This window comes from Euprymna scolopes, chromosome 11 (genome assembly GCF_053919585.1).
Source record: "Euprymna scolopes isolate OS-2025 chromosome 11, ASM5391958v1, whole genome shotgun sequence".
NCBI classification, from domain to species: Eukaryota; Metazoa; Mollusca; class Cephalopoda; order Sepiida; family Sepiolidae; genus Euprymna; species Euprymna scolopes.
The window spans coordinates 722,875-747,569 of NC_136492.1; the positions used below are offsets into that span (position 1 = coordinate 722,875).

Here is a 24,695-nt window from a genome sequence, read left to right on the forward strand (position 1 = left end):
ACTGTGCCCATCATCTTAAAGACTCTCGTCGCCCCACGAAATTTCTTAAACTACCATTGTGCTGTGCTTTCAGCTGTGGTTCTAGTGCCAAACATTTCATTTATATTCTGAGATGTTTCAGCAACTTTTTGGCCTAGATTAGATTGAAATAAAAAATGTCCGAATTTGCGAATTTTTCATTATGTATTATATTCTGAAAATAAGACATAATTCTTTCAAAACGATTGTAATTCAAGCGATCAGATAGAGCGACAAACGCTCTTAAAATCATACATAAATTAATGGTATTAACACGACAATTAATTTGTAAATAAATAATATGAAATCCAAACTAAACATTCTGCAAGAACTTTCTAGTCAACAAAATGTATTCAAAATTTCAAGATGTTTCTATGTTACGTTTATCTCTTTGATCATGCAAAAAAGTTCAATTCTTGACAGCAGCTGTTTCGTAGCGCAAAATCATTCATGTAATTATGTCAACTTTTGCATCTATTCTGCTAGTATCGAATTATGACCGTATATCGCTCAAGGGAGATAGTTCAGCATCACAGTGCTGTTTACGTGCATGATAGTATACCTATGCACATAAAAAATAAATAAATAAACACAGAAAGAAAGAAATACGTCCCATAAAAATAAAGGCGATCTATTCATATATATATGTAAAAAACAAAAAGGGCATAAAAAACGAAAAAAACAAACAAAAAACCCGCTAAGGTAGCGTAAGAAAATAAACAAAAATCACAGCGTTTCGGAGTTTTTAATATCAATAAAAACGCCAAAATCATATATATATATATATATATATATATATATATATATATATATATATATATATATATATATATATATATATATATATATGTGTGTGTGTGTGTGTGTGTGTGTGCATGCATATATATATCTATATACATATACATATATATATATATTCAGTTTAGTTTAATATGATTCGATTTGCTCCATTTCACAAATTAAATTCGATTTTTTTTTATTTTTCGTGAATGCAAAAAAAGGCAAGCGGACATCCTTTTCCCATTAACAAACCACGAACCACATTTTATCTTATCAATGTGATATGCTATGCAGTCATTTACAACCTGTTTCACAGTTGTGACGATTTGTTGCATAAATCCAATAACAGCTACACAAATTTCAGAAAAAAAGAAATCATTTGCGTTTCGGAAAAAAAAAACGTTATGGCTCAAATGTTGTTGGGACTACTTCTTTTACAGGTAATTCATATTATTTTAAAGTTTCTTTTTTATTTTCTTATATTTTTCGGTTGTTAGAAATATATCTATTTATCAACTCTACTTATGCACAGGATGCACTTTGCGTCTGTTTTTTGTGAGTCCACTCGCTAATGACCTCAAAACAGCTGGGTCAGTTTTTTTTTCTAAATTTAAAACAAATTTACTTCTTGTGTCCGGGAGTGTTCTTAGATAGTTTTTATTATCGGAATGTCTCTAACATAACCTCGAACGTCATATCCATCTCTAATATGCTGGTTTCGTCTCACGTGCTCTCACTTTTTATAGGCTTTTTCTCTACCGGTTATGTCATTTCGCATGCATTTGTATACGCGCGTCCGTACTTCGTTAAGAAAGATTGAACTAATGTTGCGACATTTATCTCGTATCAATGACATAATTTACTGAGTTATTCGTTTTTTTGTTGTTTTTTTTCGTTTTAATTATGTTTTAACATGAAAAACTTCCTTCTCACACAATTTATAATCTTAGCAAAAGTAAAAAAAAAAAAATTGTTACAAGGCCGGGAAATGAGTGATCATTTTACGATTTATTTATTGATTCTTCGCAGTAAATTCTAAAACAATTGTCATTTTCTTCGAAGTTTTTCAGTGTTTACACGTAATCGCCTACAAAAGTAGAAGCTAAAGTAGAGGTAAGGATTATTTTGCTGAGTATCAAACTTTATACCGTCTTACTTTTTTAAAAAAAATTCTTCCTTTGAAGATTGAAACGCTGGGTATGGGGCAGCCAAGCCAGCTGCCAACATTATCCTGCTTTTTATTGAGACCAATCGAACGCTCTTTTTAGTATCCTCTCTGTTCCCTTAAGTGCAATTGTCTGGATCCCTTTTGCATTTGGTTTACCATGAATATTAGTTAGATAGGACTTCAATTTCTTCTTCATAAGCCCTGTGCCACCTATAATAGCTGATATCTCCTTAAGATTCTAGTTTCCTTTCATACATAAGACCTTGATATTTGATCTGCTTCTCCCTTTCAGTCCTGTTCAGACCTCCATCATCAGGGACACTCACTTCAATCAAGGTTGCAACTCTCTCTGACTTATTCAATATAAATATGTCAGGTTTGACAGCAGCAGTAGGGATTACATGGTCGTAATGTATGGCATATAAGCCATTTCCAACTGTTCTTTCAGGTTGATGTTCCCAGGATTGGCTGCTATATTGGATGTTTAATTCTTTACAGATCGTCCAATGAAAGAACTTACATACTCCATCATGTTTCGCTGTGTAGTAGCCATTCCCTAGAAGAACTTTGCAACTTGATACCAGATGACTCATATTTTCCAATTCCGTGTGGCAGAATCTGCATTTGTTGCCATTAGTGAGACCTGCCATTTCGTGAATGCATTGGCAATTACGTGTATGTATTTCAATACACACAGGAAAATCAATATATCAACTTTGATATCGTCATATTTTAAAATCTTTAGGGTCTCCTGTGTACAAAGTGCACAGAATCTATCTCCTGGTGTATATCCTTTATATGATCCTATTATTTGCCATTTCAAATTGAATAGAATATTCTTATAAGAATATTTCATTCAGGATCATATAAAGCATATACACCAGGAGATAGATTATGTGCACTTTGTACACAAGAGACCCTAAAAATTTTAAAATATGACAATATAAAAAATAGAACCACCCTCCCAAATTCAAGAGAGGAACTTATTTCTGCATGTAGTCATACACGTTGGTTTAAATTTAACAAATATAAACTACCATAAGTCATTAAAAATGTTACTTATTATTAATATTCAATCTTGAAATTTAAGTTCAACTTGATACCCTTATTAATAAAATTTGGATCATCAATAGTATTATTAATATTAGTTTATCTGATATATTTACCAGTATTGCATATTATTTAAATATATATTTAACCTTAACCTATACTATATTCATTAATTTCAATAAATAAATAAATTATTAAATACTAAATTCAATAAGTTCTAAAGAGATTATAATAAAAATGGAATAAACACTAATTATCTCCATTTGATCATTTAATTAAAGAAATAAGATTATCCCCCCTTTTTTAAATATTTGCTAAATTTTAAATTAAGCATTTACAAACATATTATAACCGATATAAAATTTTACATTGACGTTCTTTTTGAAAAATCAACATTTCATTCGTTTATAAGCTACAATCAACATCCAAATGAAGGCTTTGACGATAATTACGGTTTTCAAGAGGCGAAGAATTAAAAGGTAAATAAATAATATATATATATATATATATATATATATATATATATATATATATATATATATATATAGGCATATACATATATATATAATTCTTAACTTTTATTAAAAATATATTATTATAACCTTATATTTAAACCAAATTCAGATTTATAATTTTATTCTATTTTTATTTTTTATCTTCAACCCATATAAATTTGCTTATCAAGTAAATATTTTCCTTTTTATTTTAACTTTTTCCAGATACATCTGCCTTACTTAAAAATACTAGGGTTATTTATGGTGTCTTTTACATATATTAAAAAAAACACCCAATATTTTTGCTGATGAGAAGACTTTGTTTTAAAAAATATTATGTGTCAAAATTATTGTCCGTGGCTTAATATCTATCACAATAAAAACATTGTTTTCCGAAACGATCGTACAAATTATTGCCGTTGTTGTTCCCTCTTATGAAACAGATTTTTAATTTTTAATTCTAATTTGAATTTTAAATTGGCAATCACATTACTATATATATATATATATATATATATATATATATATATATATATATATATACCCACAAATATATACATATATACAGACATATACATACATATATAGGCATGTGGATATTTATACTAAGAAAATAAAGTAAAGTAAGGATAAATAAATTGGTATAGTTAATAAGGCGAGGTTAGGTAGATGCATGATAAAATATGTTCTAATACATGTTGGTTTAATAGTTGGGGGTCTGTATGTAGTTGCCTAGATATAAGTGCTCATTAGGTAGTAGTTGATTTATAGTAGCTCGTAGGTCCTAATGTTTAGGTAGGTTTAGATTCAGAAAGAGATAGACAGGGGGCTTAGGATAATGTGCTGGGGCTGATTATATAGTTTAATATACTAGTTCGGAGTGTCTAATATTAGGAGTCAGATGTACCAGAGTTACGAGGGTAAGGCATTGGTATAAGTTTGCACACACAAATATATATCGATACATAGGACAAGCAATGCAGGTAAAGGACTACATACACATGGGAGTACTGAGCCAATTATAGATGGTTAAATAGGTGAAAAAAAGAAAAAAAATAGATCTAAATAAAGATAAAGATGGGAATAGAATGAAATAAAAAATAAAAATGATAATAGGAGGAGGGAGAGGAAGAATGATGATTGTAAATTTAATGCAGTGAAGGCGAAAATAGGTTTAGGGATCAATTATAATTCCTTAAGTAGTTTTGTGTATATAGAGGTTTAAATTATATGTATCGGAGGTATAAATGTAAGTAATAAAGTTATTGATTAGACTGGAGTATTCACAATTAGGTTGTTATATTTTTAGTTATATGGTTAGGAAGATGTTTAAGAGTTTAAATGTGGTTGGTTTAAAGGTTAAAAGTTATGGAGGTGATAGTTAAGTTATAATGGGTCAGAGGTTCTTATAGTTCTGTTAAGTTTATATATATATATATATATATATATATATATATATATATATATATATATATATATATATATATATATAGGGGGTCGGTGTCTAACCTGATGTTTTGGGTAATGCTTATGTCTAAACTTATTTTCAGCGTCAGGTGTACTGCAAATATAGACATATACACATACATACACACATACAAATACATACATGCATATATATCCAGATATACACATACACGAATCCATACGTCCACCCATGCATACAAATGCATATATATATATATATATATATATATATATATATATATATATATATATATATATATATATATATATACATAAATACGCCCATGTACACGCAGACAAATATACGTATACACAGATATACATACACACATAGAAACCCATGCAAATGTACACGACACATGAGTATATACACCCATACTGTACATATACAGACACATGTATAAATACATACACACATAAACCTAATTCATGCTCACACATACACATGCATATACATACAAAGATACATATACGTGCATATAGAGAAGTAAGTAAGTGCGTTAAAGATAATGGTATTTTAAGCATGTCCATATAAATGCACACATATACATACAGATATCAATACAGATTCCAATATATGCACACATATATGTGGAGAGTTATAGCAGTGATTAGTAAGTAAGTGGGGGATAGTAGGATCTGTGTATAGATGAATGTCTAAATGATAAAAGGTATGTGGAAGAGCGAATAGGAGGTGCAAGATAGGTAGTTGGATATATATAGGAGGAGGAGAGAGTATAGTATAGGAGTATGGGAGGGAGGGAAGTATATCAGAGAATATATAGAAATATAGGATAAGTGGAATACTTAAAGAGACAGAATATTAGGAGGGGACAGGGTACGTCTAATAAATAAGAAGGTGAGTTGGTTACATAAAAACTATTAAAATATTCAGGAGGATATTGGACTATATTTCTAACAAGTAGAAAAAGGGAATGCGGGTTCTAGACGATTGTATGGTTAATAGTCGGGTGGATAATAGTTCTAGGTAGGTATACTTATAGAGTTTGGGGAGGAGTCTAGTTTAATTTTATGAGGATTAAATACTTTAATTACTATTCTAAGTTGGTGTATTTGGTTTGTAACACCTTATAAATCAATTTATGTTCACAGTTATATTGGGACATTCACGTATTAAGATATATATCCATGCATATAAAGCATTGCGCGGAATACATTTCAATACATACCTATATGTGTCCGTCTGTGCAGGTGCAGATCCATATATTTGCATGTATAATAGTTTCCCACATCCATATATTTGCATGTATAATAGTTTCCCGCATCCAATTGTGGAGATTGTGTGTGGCATATGTTGGGGTGGGTGGGTAAGTTTTCTAGATAATTTTGTATGGTAGATGAGATTATGTGGTGTTTAAAATGGTAATATTGGAGATATAGGTTATTTTGTTGGATTTATGAGGGTTTTAGGGCGAGAGGTAAGGTAGCATAGGGTACAAGGAAGATAGGGTATATATATATATATATATATATATATATATACTTTTGTTGCCCTAGAAAAGACGACACAGTTCCATTTCTATTTTATAAAAACCGGTTTTCTTTTTCTGATGCATACAATCTAGTAGTTGGCCAGTTGGATACAAATCACAAGAGCGATAGGAGCCTTCTATCATGTCTGAAAGTTACACAATGTTCAACGAGCTAGATCAAAGATGAGTCGCTGCACAACTCATGTGCTCCATCGATCTAAGTTTTGACAACATCACAATTATTAGCATCCTCAAAATGCAAATCAAGACGGTTCAACGCTTAAGAGCACAGCTCAATGCATAGGTTATAGTCTTTGGTGTGGTTTCTAGTGAGGGCCATATCATGACACCTTACATCTTCTAAGTCGAACACTAGAGAGTACCTGGATGTGCCTAAGCGTGGTAATCCCCTGGTGCAATCAGATGGCCGCTGACAGACCCTGGGTGTAAAGAGTACCAGTCTTGGCTTTAGAATGAGTGATATGACTTTAAACCCTTCTCTTATTGGATCCCCTCCTCCCAGAGCTGAACACGCTGGAGTATTATGATTGGTTATCCAGTGAGAACAGTAACATGACCTCTCAAAACACCAAAGCCAGCTTGATAGCTGCCATTCGCTGAGTATTCGCCGCGCTTTAGCCGGCGCTTGTGGAACAGGCACGCTCCCAGTTTCGGATTTGTATCGAGGCGCTGATTGAGGCTTAACGCAGCTACATGAAATCGATGTCAGTTTTACTACATGATCCAGTTACCTGAATTGATTCTTTCAATAAAAGCTTTAACAATGCTGTAGTGTGGTTTTCTTAGAGCGACAATTTTATCGTTCCACCCTAAAACATCGTTAATTCACTACCTGCACAGCAGCTGCTGATTAGCGTAATGGTTCAAAGCCTTGACTGTCATACGGGCAGTTGGGTTTCGATCCTGGCTTGAGGTAGTTGCCTATCTAGCCGCATTAATGAGTTGTGATACAGCGAAACAGTACTGTATGTGGATGACTATAATGCTCCTTATCTTGAATTGAGCATATTGGAAAATGATACACGATTTACCATTAGCGTATAAAGCAATGTTCTTTGGGTAAACAAATGGTGCTTAGGTATTCGGACGATGTCAAAACTGTCATATGGGCGGTCGGGTTTCGATACTGGTTTGAGGTAGTTGCCTGTCTAGCCGCACTGATAACTGTGATGCAGCAGAACAGTACTGTATGTGGAGGACTATATATATATATATATATATATATATATATATATATATATATATATATTATAATGCATTAATCAAAATATCATATTAAAGCGTATTTAACGACTGGCAAATGCCGAGCGGCTTGCTAGTACGCACACCCCCACGCGCGCACACACACACGCATATAATATATATATATATATATATATATATATATATATATATATATATATATATATGATTTATTTATTTATTTACGCGCATGAAAGAATAGCTATGCACATTAATAAATAAATACGTCTCATAAGGTATAAAGGCGATCTATTCATAAAAATAACACGATTTGCTTCATTTCGCAAATTGAATTCCATTGTGTTATGTTTCGTGAATACAAAAAGTGCAAGCGGCAATTCTTTTCTTAAAAGAAAAAACACAAAACAGATTTAATCTTATCAATGTTATATTGTTATGCAGTCATTTACGACCTGTTTCACAGTTGTGACGATGTGTTGAATAAATTCAATAACAGCTACAGAATTTCAGAAAAAAAAAACAAAGAACAAAGAAGGAATCATTTGTGTTTCGGAAAGAAGACGTTATGGCTCGAATATTGTTGGGGCTGCTTTTCTTACAGGTAATTCATATTATTTTTTTCAAGTTTCTTTTTTATTTCCTTATATTTTTCAGTTGGTAAAAATATATCTATTAATCAACTCTACTTATGCACAGAATGCACTTTGCGTCTGTTTTTGTCAGTCCATTCCCTAACGACCCTGAAACGGTTGGTTTGAATTTTCTAAATTTCAAGCAAATGTACTTTATGTGTCTGGGAATGTTCTTACATAGTTTTTGTTATCGGAATGGCTCTGATAAGTATCGAAAATCGGTAATCGAAAAAGTCCGAATAAAGCAGAAATAATCCGATTTTAACCATTTTAACTTATGCCATACTAGAAGTGACGAGAAACGATGATTAAGATATGTTACATAACTTGTCAAATATATAGATGAGTAATGAAAGGTTTGAAATGGTGAACTGATTATTGTTATACATGCCTTTCTATGCATAAAGGAAATTACACCGGTTCTCACTATATATATATATATATATATATATATATATATATATATATATATATATATAGTGCCAGTAATGCCTACACCGGTGAGAATGAGCGACAGTACTCCACTGCCTAGCTGAGTGTTAGTCAGTTATACCCGTATTCCTACCTTTGTATCTGTGATGTTAATACACTTCGTTTGTTAAACCAACCTCGACTTGATTATACCGCCTAGCATTTGAGAAGTTTATCGCCGTACAAGCAGAAAGGCCCAGCGTATATATCAATAGTTGGTTCTGTGATAAAAGTTCCTCGTTGGAAATTAATGTTTCTGTTTAAAGCACAATCGAACATAGTATTTGACTTTTGCATTTTTAATATTACTTCTAGATATTATATACAAGTTGTATCCGCTAACCGGCGTTGCCTGGTGGAAGCGTTCCCTCCTCCCTCGGAAAAAAAAATTAAAGTACGCTTGTTGTTGTTATTGTTGTTATTGTTGCTGGTGCTGCTTCCCAATACAATCCCAACACTTCAGAGTAAGAACGGCTATCGAAATGGATACCTCCAACTTCCCTTTGTCAAGAATGGACTGAGAGAGCTGACGTAGTAAATATTGGGCAAGCCCCAGCCATAAAAAGAAAAATATCAGCGAGCGCAAAAATTTCAAAAAATTTAGACGCAGTAGTCAGCCCGTATTGAACGATGTGGAAAAATTGTTTAAAAAGTAATCGGGAGGAAGGCAGGCTCGAACCTGTAAAGCGAGGATGGAAATAAGGAGAAAAAGAAAACCATCCATTTAGTTGCGAGAGAAAGAAAGAAAGAGAGAGAGAGAGAGAGAGAGAGAGAGAGAGAGATGTACAGTGTGTCTGTACGTTTTGACGGACTAAATTAGTTGTGATTTCAATAAAGAAAAACAGGGAAAGCTTTATCGGAAAGCTTTAAATATGAAAATCCCCCCCCAAAACAAGGCCGATAGCCATTAGTCGCGTGCTCTCGTGTAATGAATGAATGAATGCGTGAATGTACGATTGACATGAAATTCTTAAAGATAAACTAAAATGACCGAAAAATGGGCTGAAATGATTTAAACGAATAAAAAGTAAATGACTTAGAATGACTTTAATGAACTTAAGGATGAATTGAATGACTTTACGAATGACTTGAATGCTTAAAAAATAACTGAAATCCTTCAAAAACTACTTGAATGATCTGGAGAATGACTTGAATGGCTTTGAGACTGACTGGTTGTAAAGTGGGTGATCATTTTACATTTTGATCTTTGCCAAAAGGCAAAAAGAAAAGGGTATTTATTTGCTCCCCCACCGAGCAAATAAGGCACAAGGCCGATTTTTAATGTGAGGAGTGAAGGGGGAAATGGGGACCAACTCCCTGGGGAGCCAGACAGTGACAACTGGTATGAAGGGTTGCCCCCACATTGACCAAGGTTCCACATCTGTGGCTGCCCCCACACACGGTCCCCGCCTGCAGCATCTTCCGGAACAGACACTACACACTGGTCATGGCTAAAAGGCCAAGAAAAGCTTAAAAAGTTAAGAACAGCATCTATTAACAGCAGACCTTTGATCTTAACCAAAATGGTCAAGCACAAAAGAGTTACGGACAGACCGACCGACAGACCGACTGACAGACCGACGGACCGACCGACCGATCGACGGAGTGACTTACAGAATCGCTTGCACGCGACTAAAAAAACGAAAATGTGGTTCAATATTTTTGTGTTGCTACGTAATATCTAATGCTTTTTAGTTCATCCAATCTGAATTTTAAGTAACCAGTTTTTCAATAAGTAACGCGTTGACAATTATGGTTTTACAGCGAAAAAACAACAACAACAAAAAAAAAACGAAATGCTTAGTGTCCAATTATATGTTCTTATCCGATTCGATGTTTTGCTCTTTCTCTCTCTCTTTCTCTCTCTCTTTCTCTCTCTCTCTTACTCGTTCGTTATTGTGTTCGACTCTCTCTTTTTTTCTCTCTCTCTATATATATGTATCTGTAGCTTTCTGTCTATCTAATTGTGTCTATCTCTCATTCTCTCTCTTTCTCTTTCTCTCTATTTCTCTCTCTCTCTCTCTATATATATATATATATATATCTGTCTATCTGTAAAACAAAATATCTATTTTCTATCTGCCTATGTATCGCTCAATTTAAATGAAAACAAAACAGATAAGGTATGGTAAAAGGCCTACTTCACAAGATCTCCAGCTAAAGTATAACTGGAAATGTTTTCTCAATCATTAAATCATTTCTCTCTGATAGGCTCATAAGAGTAGAGATTGATGGGTAGAAATCAGAGGCCTGCAGTATTAATGGTGGAGACCCTCGGGGATCCATTTTGGGGCCCAACTCTCTTCCTGATCTACATCAATGATCTCCCAAAACACATACTTAAATCATTCGTTGACATCTATGCTGATAACACGACCATCTATTCCAACGTATCAAAGGCCGTAAATGGCAAAGTTCTCTCTGATTCTCTCTCCTCTGATCTTGAGCGCGTGGTACAGTGGGGAAAGAGGTGGCTGGTTACTTTTAATGCATCTAAAACCAACTTCCTATTTTTACATCATAAACGCTCTGCTCCCGATCTGGCATCAATTGAAATCGTCTAGGAGAGACTCCATGTTTTGATAAGCTTCTGGGATTGACCTTTACTCCTGACCTGAAATGGAACACGTACATCAAGTCTGTTGCCAAGGTCGTTGAGAAAATGGTGGGATCCTTCTACCACTCCAAAAGATATCTCACTACTGATGCCATTCTCTATCTATATAAAAGCCAAGTACGCCCAAGGATGGAGTACTGCTGCCACATCTGGGCAGGAGCTGCTAAAAACAGCCTATCCTGCCTTGACATAGTACAAAATAGACTCCGTGGCTTAGTGGGAGATGCCCTTTTTCTTCCCTGCAACCTCTCTCCAGCAGAAGAGACGTTACGAGCCTGTCTTTATTTTATCGTTATTTCCATGGCAAGTGCTCGTATGAGCTCTAATCTCTGGTCCTCCCTCGCCAATCTTTCACGAGAAACACCCGTCTAGCTAAAACCACTTTTCCCTACTCTTTATCTGTGCCTAAATCAAAACGTAGATTCCATGAACAAAGCTTCTTTTTTAGAACTACACGCCTGTGAGACTCTCTACCGCTTGCCTGTTTCCCACCTAACTACAACTTGGATGTCTTCAAGTCCAACTTAGACAAATTCGTGATGAACCACCCCCTTAAGTAAGACACTTTATCGAATCTCCAATACTAAGGATCACTACGACACTATCCCATTGATTACTGTACACACAATAACCCTTATCTCCGAGTGGCTTCCTGGTCTTGATAAGTGGTGACCTCCATGTAAAAAAAAAAGATATAAATTTCGCTCTGTCGCTGATTCTGTGTCTATCTCTCCCCCTCTATCACTCTCTCTCTCTCTCTCTCTCTCGGTAAAACCACGTAGAGAGGGAGAAGAGATAGCTAGAAAGAGACAGATAGATAGAGAGAGAAAGAGAGATGAAGATCGAAGCCATTAACTCCGAGTGATTAAGTTTATGTAATGTAGAACGCTGGTATCGTGTATCTGTAGGCGCCATATTGAATAGTCTCTGCCCGTTCGTTTTATGTTATAGAACTGTAATTTTGAATGAGAGATCGGTCTGATCTAAGCCAATAAGAATAGCTGGAATGTTTTAAGAGAAAATTTATTTTTTTTTGAATCGGGAATTAAACGGTTGTGCTATGAGTTTATGTATCAGTGACGAAGGGTAAAACCACAGTTTTCGTACCATGTGTATAATAACATGCGGTGTTTACTGGGTTCGGTGGTAGGACTTGAGTAAATAGGAGGAAAATCGGGACTACTTCCTCTATAGGTTAATGCGATTATGCTGCTGTAGCTCTTCGGGTGTAATCTAGGATTTTATTAAAACACCTGGATGTTTCAGAAATGGCTTTATAAAGTTACGTAAGGTTAGACGTAATAAATTTGCATGTGGACTATGTTGTTGCAAACCTACTGTATTGTAGTCCAGAGGGGGATTTCTGTAATCAAATTATTATATAGAAAAATAATAACTTTATAAAATCAACAGTGGGTTCTATAGTGCAATGTAGACAATGATATATTGTGAACTACGCCACTGTGGGGAGACGTGAAATTTTTTCGCAGTGAACCGAAGTGTGTCCCCGACTAAGTACAGGTCATCAATCGATTTGATTGAGAAAGTGGCGATTTAACTGATTTCGATGATTATAAAATAGGCGAAAATTGTAAACATTCGTGAATCTTCATTCCATCAGGAGCAACGTTGGACTTCCCTGCTAGTATATATATATATATATATATATATATATATATATATATATATATATATAAAGTCTATCAGAATGGCAAGAAAGTTTTTGCGGCTTTGAAATTTTAAATTCAGACGAACATATCTCGGCTCAAACAAACATTCATTGATCAAACTGAGCACCATCTTAGCACACATTTTCCAATGCAAAACAAGTGTATTCATGCTTGTACCGTAAACATTTAGCGTCCAGATGGCGATGAAGTCGCGGAAGGCGTTTTGCATATCTCTTTTAGTTTTGTGAAGTATTCTTCACACAGGAAGTTGTCAAGATGCTTGAAGAAGTGCTAGTTTTTAGGCGAGAGATCTGGAGCGTATGGCGCATTAAGCAGAGTTTCTTTACTCAATTGGTTCAACTTTCACAGGGCCGGTTTAGCAACGTACAATAAGGCATTTTCGTAGAAGAGAAATAGGCTTTTCTGTTGACTAATGCTGAGTGTTGTTGTCGAAGTTTCTGGTGCATTTCATCCATTTGTTGACAACACTTCCCTGCCCTAATAAAAAATCTGTAATGGATGAGACCGGTAGAAGACATTCAAAGCGCATGCCCTATTTTTGCCAAAATCTGGTTTCGCCAAGTGTCGCAAAAATTCGTTAGCATCTAACAATTTAGCTGAGTCCCGCCGTTCGTCGTAAAACTCCACTTTTCCTCGCAAGTGATTAGTTTCGACTAAGCATCTTAATTGATCATTGTCAACATCCGATGGCTGATCAATGTGCCCATCATCTTAAAGTCTCCCGTCGCCGCCACGAAATTTCTTAAACTACCATTGTGCTGTGGGTCTTGCAGTAGAAGAAAAACAAAAATATTAAACCAACCTAAGAGAACTTAAATCATATAAACTGTATATTTACTAAAGAAAATAGCATCCGCGTTTACTTGTACAACACAAGCTGTAAAGGGTTAAATTGGATAGAAAGGCCGAGAAAGGATAACATTTAAATGACCACCACTGGCAAAGTGTATAGAGTTTTGTTACGGCTCTCTATAATATTTTTTCTTTTTTTGTGTGTAATTTTCAAGTTTTCTCATGATTTTTTTTAATCGTTACTGACAGTCCGACTATTCGATGGATCTTGCTTGCTAGGACTTCAGCGATGGCGTCGGTTTTCAACTGTTCGACCTTAGTGACATTCTATTGGGCAGCCCGGCGTTGCCCTTCGTACAACACGTTTAAACATGATATTTTAATTCATGCATATTTCGTATGTGTTATTATAGAATCAATCCTTGATTGATTATTATATATTACGATGAATAATTTGCCCGGTGGACAGAACAAATAAATAAATAAATAAATAAATAATGTTAATGTCGTTTATCAAATTCCGTCTGTTTGTTTAAAAATCAGGTCAGCTAATATTTTGCGCTTGACGATGAATGCGCTGGAAAAGTCACTTCGGTTTAATGTTTATTTTTAAAATTTGCGAACAAAGAAATGATTTGCAGCGATTTTAAATGATACCTCATATTTAATTACAAATTGAACTCATTAATAAGAAAATATTAAAATAAAATGGTGAAGTACATTCAGGCTTGAACACGTGATCATTCAATCTGTAGTCGAATGCTCTATATAGCCATATATTAATATTAAATGTTATAAAAATGACACTCAAAGTGAGAACAGTAGTCCGAAAAATCCAAATAATACGAATAACGAATCCTCATCTAAAAAAATCATAAACAAATGATTAATTATTTTGTCGATTTTCCATGACAGATTGTCTTGATTTAAATATTTTTTGTTATTTTACATCGATTGCATCTAATTATTTTGAATTATTCGATTTTGAATGTTAAAAATTAATTAAACTAATTGTTTTATTCTTTCAGATATTTACTCCGGCTCATTGTCGATGTCTTAATGGTAAGTTTCCATTTTATAATTTAGCAAATCATGTGTGTATGTGTGTATGTATATGTATGTGTATGTGTGTATGTGTGTGAGTGTAGTATACATTGTACAATCATTGATCAGCAATTGAACTAAACTTGGGAAGAAACATTTTTTAGCGTTATAGGAAGATCACAATTGCAATAAAACCAGTGCCACTACTAATGTTATAAAATGCATGCGCATAAAAGAAGGCCTTATGCCAGACTAGAAGAGACGAGGAACGATGATTATACTATATTGCATAACTTGTCAAATATATAGACGAGTAATGAAAGGTTTGAAAAAGTGAAATGATTATTGTTATACCAGCCTTTCTATGCATAAAGGAAATTACACCGGTTCTCACTATATATATAGTACCAGTAATGTCTACACTGGTGAGAAGGAGCGACAGTACGTCACTGCCTAGCTGAGTGCTAGTCAGTTATACATGTATTCCTACCTTTGTGCCTGTGATGTTATTACATTTCGTTTGTTAAATCAATCTCGACTTGATTTTCGTCTTTTACTATTGTGTTACGACACAGCAATTATAAAAAGGCATTAATCATTATTTGAAATGTAAAAAGTAAAATAATTATTTTAATTAATGACTATTTAAAAAGTCAAATAATTATTTAAAAGTAAAATAATTCTTTAAAGGCACAAATGATGATTTAAAAAGTGAAATCATAAATTAAAAAAATCAAATGATTATGTAAAGACACTAATGATTATTAAAAAAATAAAATCGATGATTAAAAAATCAAATATTTATTTAAAAGTACTAATGATTATGTAAATATAAAACTTAATTAAATTTATTAATTAAAAAGTAAAAGGATTTTTAAAAGCACTAATGATAATTTAAAAATTGAACTCATAATTTAAAAAGTCAAATTATTATTTAAAGGCACTAATGATAATTTCAAAGTAAATTCATAATTTAAAAAGTCAAATTATTATTTAAATGCACTAATGAAAGTAAAATCATTATGTAAAAAGCGAAAGGATTATTTAAAGACACTAATAATTATTTAAAAAGTAAAATCACTATTTGAAAAATCAAATGATTATTTCAAAATCAAAAGGCTTTTTTTTATTATTCATTTTCATTATTATTATTATTATTATTATTATTATTATTATTATTATTATTATTATTCATTTTCATTATTATTATTATTATTATTATTATTATTATGATCATTATTATTATTATTATTATTATTCTTATTATTATTATTATTAATCATATTATTATTATTATTATTATTATCATTATTATTATCATTATTATTATTATTATTATCATTATTATTATTATTATTATTATTATTATTATTATTATTATTGGGTCACAAGATGCTTTCACACAGGTTATCAAAGATCTCTCTTTGATGCTAACCTGTCATGCGCCCTGGAGACTGAGTGACAACGTTTCCTCAGGTTTCCAGTACTCTCCACCTCTCTCGATAACAGTTGCAAATGACTTTGCATTATCACAACAGCCGCTTACCATTGATTACTCACAAGTAGCGCCCATTGGTCTTCATTGGAATTTGAGTGGCAATGAGCGTCTCCAAAGTCCCAGTTCTGTTTGCACTTGTCCAGCGGGGGTCTGGTCAGTGCTTTTCCTCAGTCTTTCCTTCCCCTTTACTACTAAGTCTTTTTATTGGGGGGGGGGGTAATGGGGGATGGAGTGGCTTAGAAAACTAATAAATATGCCGCTTCAGTGTTCTTGGTTCTATGTACTGCTTCATGTTTTGCCCCTGTAGCAGTTTGTCTGGCTCGCGCATGTGGCTCATGCGTGTTAGTTTCCACGTTCAAGGGTTTTCCTTAATATTTCAGCTGTTTTCATTTTTGTTATTCATTGTATCTTTCCACTCATTCCTCTCATTTCATTTTCTTCAATTTATTCTAAGTTTCTCGGGATTGTTCCTAATGTTCCTAGTATTATAGGTATTATTCTTATTTTCCTTATCGTCCATATCCCTTTCAGCTTTCTGGCTGGCTCTGTGTAATTGCTCTGCTTCTCCTTTTCTTTGATATTCACTCTGTGGTCAGCAGTAACAGAGATGTCTACGATTTTACAAGACTTTTTTCTTGTTACTTATTACGACATCCTGTCTTCTTGCTTGGATGGATTTATCAGTTTATATATCCATGTCCCATAGGATTTTGTGATTCTCGTTTTCAAGTACTTCTGCCAGCGTATGTTTGTACCATTTCTTTGTGCGTTCGAGATGCAGTTGCATAATTTCCAGTGTACTTCCCTTCCTACTTGGTCGTGTTTGTTCTTGTATTTCCTTTGTGCCAGTTTACTACATTCACTTATTATATAGTTTATGGTTTCGTCTCTTTGTTTACAGAGTCTGCATTTACAGTTTTCTTGTGTTTTATCGATCTTTGCTTTGATGTATTTGGTTCTTATCGAGTTATCTTGTGCTGCAGTTATAAGGGATTCAGTTTCTCGGCTTATGTGTCCTTTTCGAACCCATGTTCAAGTATTTTCGTTATTCTCATTTTTTGTCATTCTTATGAATATTCGATGTAGTTGTTTTGCTCGACACTTTTTTCTTTTCTCGTCTTTTTTATCTCTCTGTTTTTTGTTTTGTTGATTTTTTCAGTGTCTCTCGCTGCCATTACTCTTCTTTCAGTGTTTTTCGTTATGCATTTTGAAATTCTTTTTTTGTCTCATGTGCACAGTTTTCTATACAAACTAGTCATCTCCTGCCTTCTTTCCTTTTCACCTAGTTTCGGTCAACATCGTCCTTTGGGTGCAGTGCGTTGTGCATAGTCATGGGTTTCTTGGTCTTCTGATTGAGCTGTCTCAGTTCTTCTTTTAGTCCACACTATGAAAGATCCAGACTTATTAGTGACACTGCCCATGTATGTATATCTTTACTAGTGATACTACCCATGTATTTATACCTTTTATTTGGTTTCGGCTATATAATTTAGTTTCTAGAAGTTTTCTCGTTCTCCTGAGGTATTCATTTCCAATTCTCTTTTTCATTTCTGAGCTTTGATGGTGTCTGCTTCTAGAACTCCCAAGTATTTATAGTCGTCCTGTTCCCCTATGGCTCTCAGTTCCATTTGGTTAAGTTGCTCCATGCCTTCTGTTGTCTCCAATTTCCCCTTTCTTATTTCTTGTAATCCGCACTTTTCCATACCAAACTCCGTTTGGATATCCTAGCTGAAGATTCTGGTAGCGTTTATTAGTGTCTCACGTTACTTTTCGGTTTTTGTGAAAAGTTTCAGGTCGTCGATGTACATCAGGTGTTTCATTTTTTCCTCTGTATTAGAAAATGTATCTAGCTTAGCACTTTCCCAGTATATTGTTCAGAGGAATCATGGCTACGACGAACAGAAATGGTGGTAGTGAGTGTCCCTGGAAGATGTCTCTTTCTATGTTAATTTCTGTTATCTGTTGTCTATAAGCTGTCAATTCCAGTCTTAATTTTCTATCACGTTGATGATTCTGCTTGGTATTTTATACATTTTAAAGCATTCTATTACGCAGGCTTCAAGGATCCTGTCGTATGTTTTTTGGAGTCCATTCATGCAATGGATAAATTCTAGTCTATCCATTCAATGGATAAATTCTTAAACTCTTTATCCTTCTTTTTACGACTTTATTATTATTATTATTATTATTATTATTATTATTATTATTATTATTATTATTATTATTATTGTTGTCATTATTATTATTATTATTATTATTGTTGTTGTTGTTATTATTATTATTATTATTATTATTGTTGTTGTTGTTATTATTATTATTATTATTATTATTATTATTGTTATTGTTATTAATATTATTATTATTATAATAATTATTATTATTGTTGTTATTATTATTATTATTATTGTTGTTATTATTATTATTATTATTGTTATTGTTATTAATATTATTATTATTATTATTGTTATTATTATTGTTATTATTATTATTATTTAAATGGTCAAATATGTTAAATGTGTTAAAATATGTTAAATGGTAAAAGTATTTATAAATCTATTAAATTAAATTTATTGATTTAAAGATTAAATAAAAAGGGTAATAAATATTAGAAAGTAAAATTATAATAAAACGGCTTACATAATTATTTAAAAGGCGAAATGATTAAAAAAATTAATGACTATTTCATTGTCAAATTATTATTTCAAAACTCTTAAAAGTCAAATTATTATTTAAAAGGTCAAATAGTTGATTTAAATTTCAAATGATTTTTATAATGGTGAAATAATAATTTACAAAGTCAAATTATAATAATAAGTCAAATAATTAATTAAAAATCAAATGATTCCTTCAAAAGTAAAATAATTACTTAAAAATCAAATAATTATTTAAATCGTGAAATGATTATTTAAAAAGTCAAATGATTAGTTAAAAAGGTAAAATAATTATTTAAAAAGTAAAATCATTATTTAATAAGTCAAGTGATTACTTAAAACCAAATGATTGTTTAAAAATTGAAATAATCATTTAAATAATCAAATTAGTATTTAAAAGGGAAACTTATTATTTTAAATATTCAAACTGGAAAATAATTGGTTACGTAAACAGTCTAATAGTTATTTTAATCGTAAAATGATTAATAAAATTATGAAATATTTATTAAAAGTCAAATGATTATTTAAAATAGACAAATGATTACTTAAAAAATCAAATTATTATTCAAAAATACAAATGATCATATAACTACACATTGTTATTGTGAAAAGGAAACTTATTATTTTGAATGGTCAAATAATTACTGAAAGGTAAAATGTTTACGCAAGCAGTTAAATGATTATTTACTAAGACAAATAAATATTTAAATATTTAAAAGTATGAAATAATTACTTGAAGAGCAAATGATTTCAAAAATCAAATGGTTACTTTAAAAGTCTAATGACCACTTAAAACGGCAAATGACTTGAAATGTTGGATAATGATAATCAAGACAAGAGATTATTTAAAATTATAAAATGATTAGTTATAAAAGTCGTATGATTATTAAAACGTCAAATAATTATTTAAAATATTTAAATAATTCTATAAAAAATAAATGATTATTTTAAAAGTGAAATAATAATTTAAATAGTCAAAATATTTTTTTAAAATTAAATGATTATTTAAAAAATGTAATAATTACTTTAAAATGCAAATGATTATATAATATATCAAATGATTACTCAAAAAGCTAAATGATTAATTAAAAAATAAAACGATTATTAAAAAGCCAAATGATTATTTACAAAGACAAATGACTATTTCAAAATTTAAATGATTATTTTAAATAGTCAAATAGATACTGCAAAAGTAAAATTAGTACTTAAACAGGTAAATCATTATTTCAAATGGTCAATTTTTAAATTTTTTTTAATTCAATTTTCACCCCAAACAAGGCACAGTGCCACTTTGAAGCAGGGGGCTACTATCAGGGACTTAATTAGCGGGGTCATTATAAAGGGAGATGAGTAGAAAGATGTTTGTTAACATTACACTTGAACTTCTGCATATCATTGCAGTTGGGAAAGCAGAATCCCGGAAGGAGTTCCAAAGACCCGCAGTTCTGGGGAAGAAACTATTGGAGTAAAAGGCTTTTTTGCACCTAGGGATCTCTACTGTAAAGGGATGAAACTTAGTAGCTTGTCGGGTTTGACGGGGGTAGTTACGTCGGGGAGGTACAAGTGTTTGCAGTTCGTCAGAGCATTCACCATTAAAGTACTTGTAGAACAGGTAGAGGGATGCAACATCTCGTCGATGGGACAGAGGCTGAAGCCTAGATGACAGTTCAGGACCTATCAGGTTGGCAACTCTCTTTTGAACCCTGTCCAGGAGCGAGAGACAAGCAGCAGATGCACCAGCCCAGATGTGACAACAGTACTCCATACATGTGCGATAATAATTAATTAAGAAGTCAAATGACTAATTAAAAAGTCATGTGATTACTTAAAAATTTCAATGAATATTTTTAATGGTCAAATGATTATTAAAAAAGTCAACTGATTATTCAAAACAAAATCCTGAATCTTATTTATAATTTATTATTTTCCATTCTCTTTTAGGATGGCAAGAAAAATTCGGCAATTGTTACGCGTTTGTAAATGTACGCAGAAGCCATCATCTTGGTACCAGTATCTGTGAAAGGTAAGCCAAAAAGTTGAATAAAATACTTCTACGTTGGATTCAAGATGCCTCCAATAAGTTTTCAAACTTCTATTTTATACAGGCGTTTAAAATTGTTGTAGACTCTTTAAAACTCAGTACTATTACATTTTATGAGATGACTGACCAATTTTTATAATTTAAGGTTTAGAAACAAGAGCAGGAATTGAAATACATCCTACTAAAGTTTAATTGTCACATCTAGTGAGTTTCAAAAATGCAAGCTTAAAAGTAAGGATACTTTAGCAGGAGGATATGCAATAACATTCTGTTTTAAACTCTGAAAAAATGCCACAGAAACGTATTGAATGTTTCAAATTTATTTGGGCAATTTTGTGTGAATCGGGTATTAGTTTTTGAGTGGCATAAGAGATTCAAAGAAAGCGGTAACTCTGTGAGAGATTATGAGAGGTGTAGGAGGAGTAAGGAAGTTAGAACACCAGAGTTGATTGGCCAAATAAAGAAGTTCGTGGATAAGGCCGTCGTGTTTCCATTGAGACAATAATTGCACAGTTAGATGCCAGTGTGGAAACTGTACACACAATTATTCGTGGCTGACGGGACAAAGGCATGCTACCCACCCCACGGGAAGTAAATAAAGGATTCCGTTCTAAACTCTAGCCAAATTTTCGTTCGACAGAAACATTCCCTGGATTCGACAAGATACATTTGAAAAAGATCGGAGGTTCCATCGATCGAAATGTTGTGAAAATGACACCTAAGTTGAGAACAGTAATCTGAAGAATCCAAATAATTCGAATAACTAAACCTCATCTCAAAATTCATAAACGTAAATTCAAGATGTTCACATGTAATTGCATGAAAAAAAAACTAGAATCTCACTTTAGGAGAATTTTTGGAGGAACTTATATCTACTACTACTACTACTACTACTACTACTACTACTACTACTACTACTTCTACTACTACAACAAATATTATGTTTTATATAGTAAAAGAATCTATTTAACTTCTATTTTGACATGAAAATATTGGTTTAAAAAAATTTTAGTAAAATATTTTTTTAAATCTCTTTCAAATATTTTGAAAAAATACGGACATATATTTTTATGTTATCAGGCAAATTTTCAGTTTCCGTCTGTATATGTGCGTCTTATCGGCAGAAGGAATTAACTTAATTGCTAAAACGGCTTCAATTAAATTAATAAGCCTGAATAATTTCTTACTTCCTTTGAATTTATTGCCTTTTACCCACTTGATGTATATTTAGAAATTGATTTTAAACCCATAGTTGGGACCTTAACAGGTACTACCAGTCCTGGAGCAATGGCAATTAAAGGGTGGCTTCACATTCCCAAAAGCCCGCAAGCTGTGGCCTCACCATCATATCCAGGACCGCTATATATTTAGAAATTAATTTTCGACCAGTAAACACTACTACACAGACAGGAGATTCCAATATCCAAGAAAAGTTGACGCCAAAATGTGTCTCGCGTAAAAGAATGAATTTTTTCCACAAGTTTTAGCAATCTCTTGTCAGGTTTGCCAATGTTGATGGAATGGGCAGTAATTAAAAATTACATTGTTTCATGTTTTTATTATGTATAGATTTCAATTTTACTAGTAATTTTTAAAAAAACTGTATGTTTGTTATTAACCGATAATCTTAAAAACTACTGAACCGATTGCTTCGACATATTGCAATGGCGTTTTTATCTAATCAAAGTGTGTTTTTATATATTTAAGATTAAAAAATATTACGATATAAATTTTTTTTAAGAATCGTTTTTTTTCAACAAAATTCGTTGTTTTTTTTTCGTAATTTTTATTAGCGATTGTTTTACTATTTCGCTTTAAATTATTATGATTTATTTTTATATATTTATATCAAATAATAATAATAATAATAATAATAATAATAATAATAATAATAATAATAATAATAATAATAATAATAAATTCTTGTCTCAACAATAGCGAAAAATAACGATTGTGACTTTACTATAACGTAAAACATGTTTTTTTTACCAATCGCGTACTCCTTGCTTTTTTGCTTACTTTTTCACAAAAAAATGGGTCAAAAAATAAAGCGGTAGATTTTTGTTTCTTTTTTGATTTTCGTTTTATTTATTTTTATCTGGTGATTTTATTATATTTAAATGTTTCCTTCGGTATTTTCCTTGAGTAGCTTTGTTACGCATCGATAATCGGCGATGCTCGCCGAAAGCCGGCGGTTGATGTGATGTTTCGGGAAAAGTCGAGCGGCCAGTTTGTCACGTCTGGTTCAAAGTACCGGTTGGTTTTTAATGTGTGGAAAATCCAGCTCCCGAAAAGGAAGTAGTCTGGTTAGAAACAAAAATAAAAATTGCCTCAGTCTAGAAGGATATCTCCCACACTGATTGAGAACTGAAACGCTGTTTCTCTCCCCCTCTCTCTCTTTCTCTGTCTATCTCTCTCTATCTTTCTCTCCCCACCCATATCTAACTCTCTATCTCCCTTTCTCTCTCTCTTTCTCTCTCTTTCGTTCTCTCTATCTCTCTTTAAGCCCCTTTTTCTACAACACTCTCCCTATATCTCTCCCCTCACTCTTTTTTATCTCTCTTCCTCTGAACAATCCTATTTTAAATTCTGCACAAGTACCGGTCGGTTTTTAATGTGTGGGAAATCCAGCTCCGGAAAAGGGGTACTCTGGATAAAAACCAAAATAAAAATTGCCTCAGTCTAGAAGAATTTCTCTTCCACTGATCTAGGAGAAAAAAATGATGTGTAGTTCACCCTCTGTTTCTCTCCCTGCTTCTCTCCCTCTTTTTATCTCCTTCTCTCACTCACTCACTCATCCCTCCTTCCCTCCCTCTCTCTTTCCCTCTCTCTCTTTCTTTCTCTTTCTATCACCTTCTCCATCTATCTTTGAGCCCCTTTTTTTCTCTCCTCCCTCTATATATCTCTATCCTTTCTCCCTTTTTCCTCTTTCTCTGTCTCCCTCCCCCTCTGTCTCTAACTCGCTTTGTATCTCTCTCTGTCTCTTAATCCCTCTATCTTTCTGTCTCCCCCTTTTCTCTATTTCCCTTTCTCTTTCTCCTTTTCTATCTCTGTTTCTCTATCTTCCTTTCTATTTATTCCCCTTTAACACCTCATCCTATTTTAGTCACCTTAATATCTTACAGTGAATAAGGTATTGTGAGAACATTAATAAATCCTTTCTTTAGTCACCAAAACTATTTACAGTGATTAAAACATTGTCAACACATGGATAATTCCTATTTTAGTCACTTTATTTATTACTGTCAATAAGGCATTGTCCAAACATCGAACACTCCTCTTTAAATTAGAAAGGTTTAGTCATACAGTGAGAATAGAAAGTTATTTGAAAATAACTGCTATGTAGAACTGCACCAGGAGGAACTGGTAAAACCTTTCTAATTAAATTGATTTCGATCACAAAATGACACAACCTCTTGCTTCATGCAGAATAGCTGCAACTTTAATATCGGGCAGAAGAACTACTCTTTCAGGTTTTAAATTGCTATTAAGCATTCAATATCCCAAGATTGTCATGTTCAATATCTTCAAAACATCCAGCATGGGAAAAATATTGCAAAAATG

General features: G+C 32.6%; 2 protein-coding genes across 4 annotated transcripts in view; both read left to right on the forward strand.

The window, feature by feature from the left end:
- Positions 1-24,695, forward strand: part of LOC145287716 (uncharacterized) — a 640,174-nt gene that overhangs the window by 163,078 nt on the left and 452,401 nt on the right. The gene's annotated exons all lie outside the window — the stretch shown is intronic.
- LOC145287713 (uncharacterized) overlaps positions 937-24,695 on the forward strand; it is a 186,738-nt gene continuing 162,979 nt past the window's right edge. Inside the window, exons 1-3 of one of the 3 annotated variants that reach the window (XM_080135465.1) lie at positions 937-1,238; positions 14,926-14,959; positions 21,032-21,113. In XM_080135465.1, coding sequence (XP_079991591.1) covers positions 1,008-1,238; positions 14,926-14,959; positions 21,032-21,113 — 347 coding nt within the window. In that variant the 5' untranslated portion in view covers positions 937-1,007. Of the gene's footprint in view, positions 1,239-8,067; positions 8,296-14,925; positions 14,960-21,031; positions 21,114-24,695 lie in introns of those variants that run through there. The other 2 variants (XM_080135466.1, XM_080135467.1) reach the window with 2 other exon arrangements.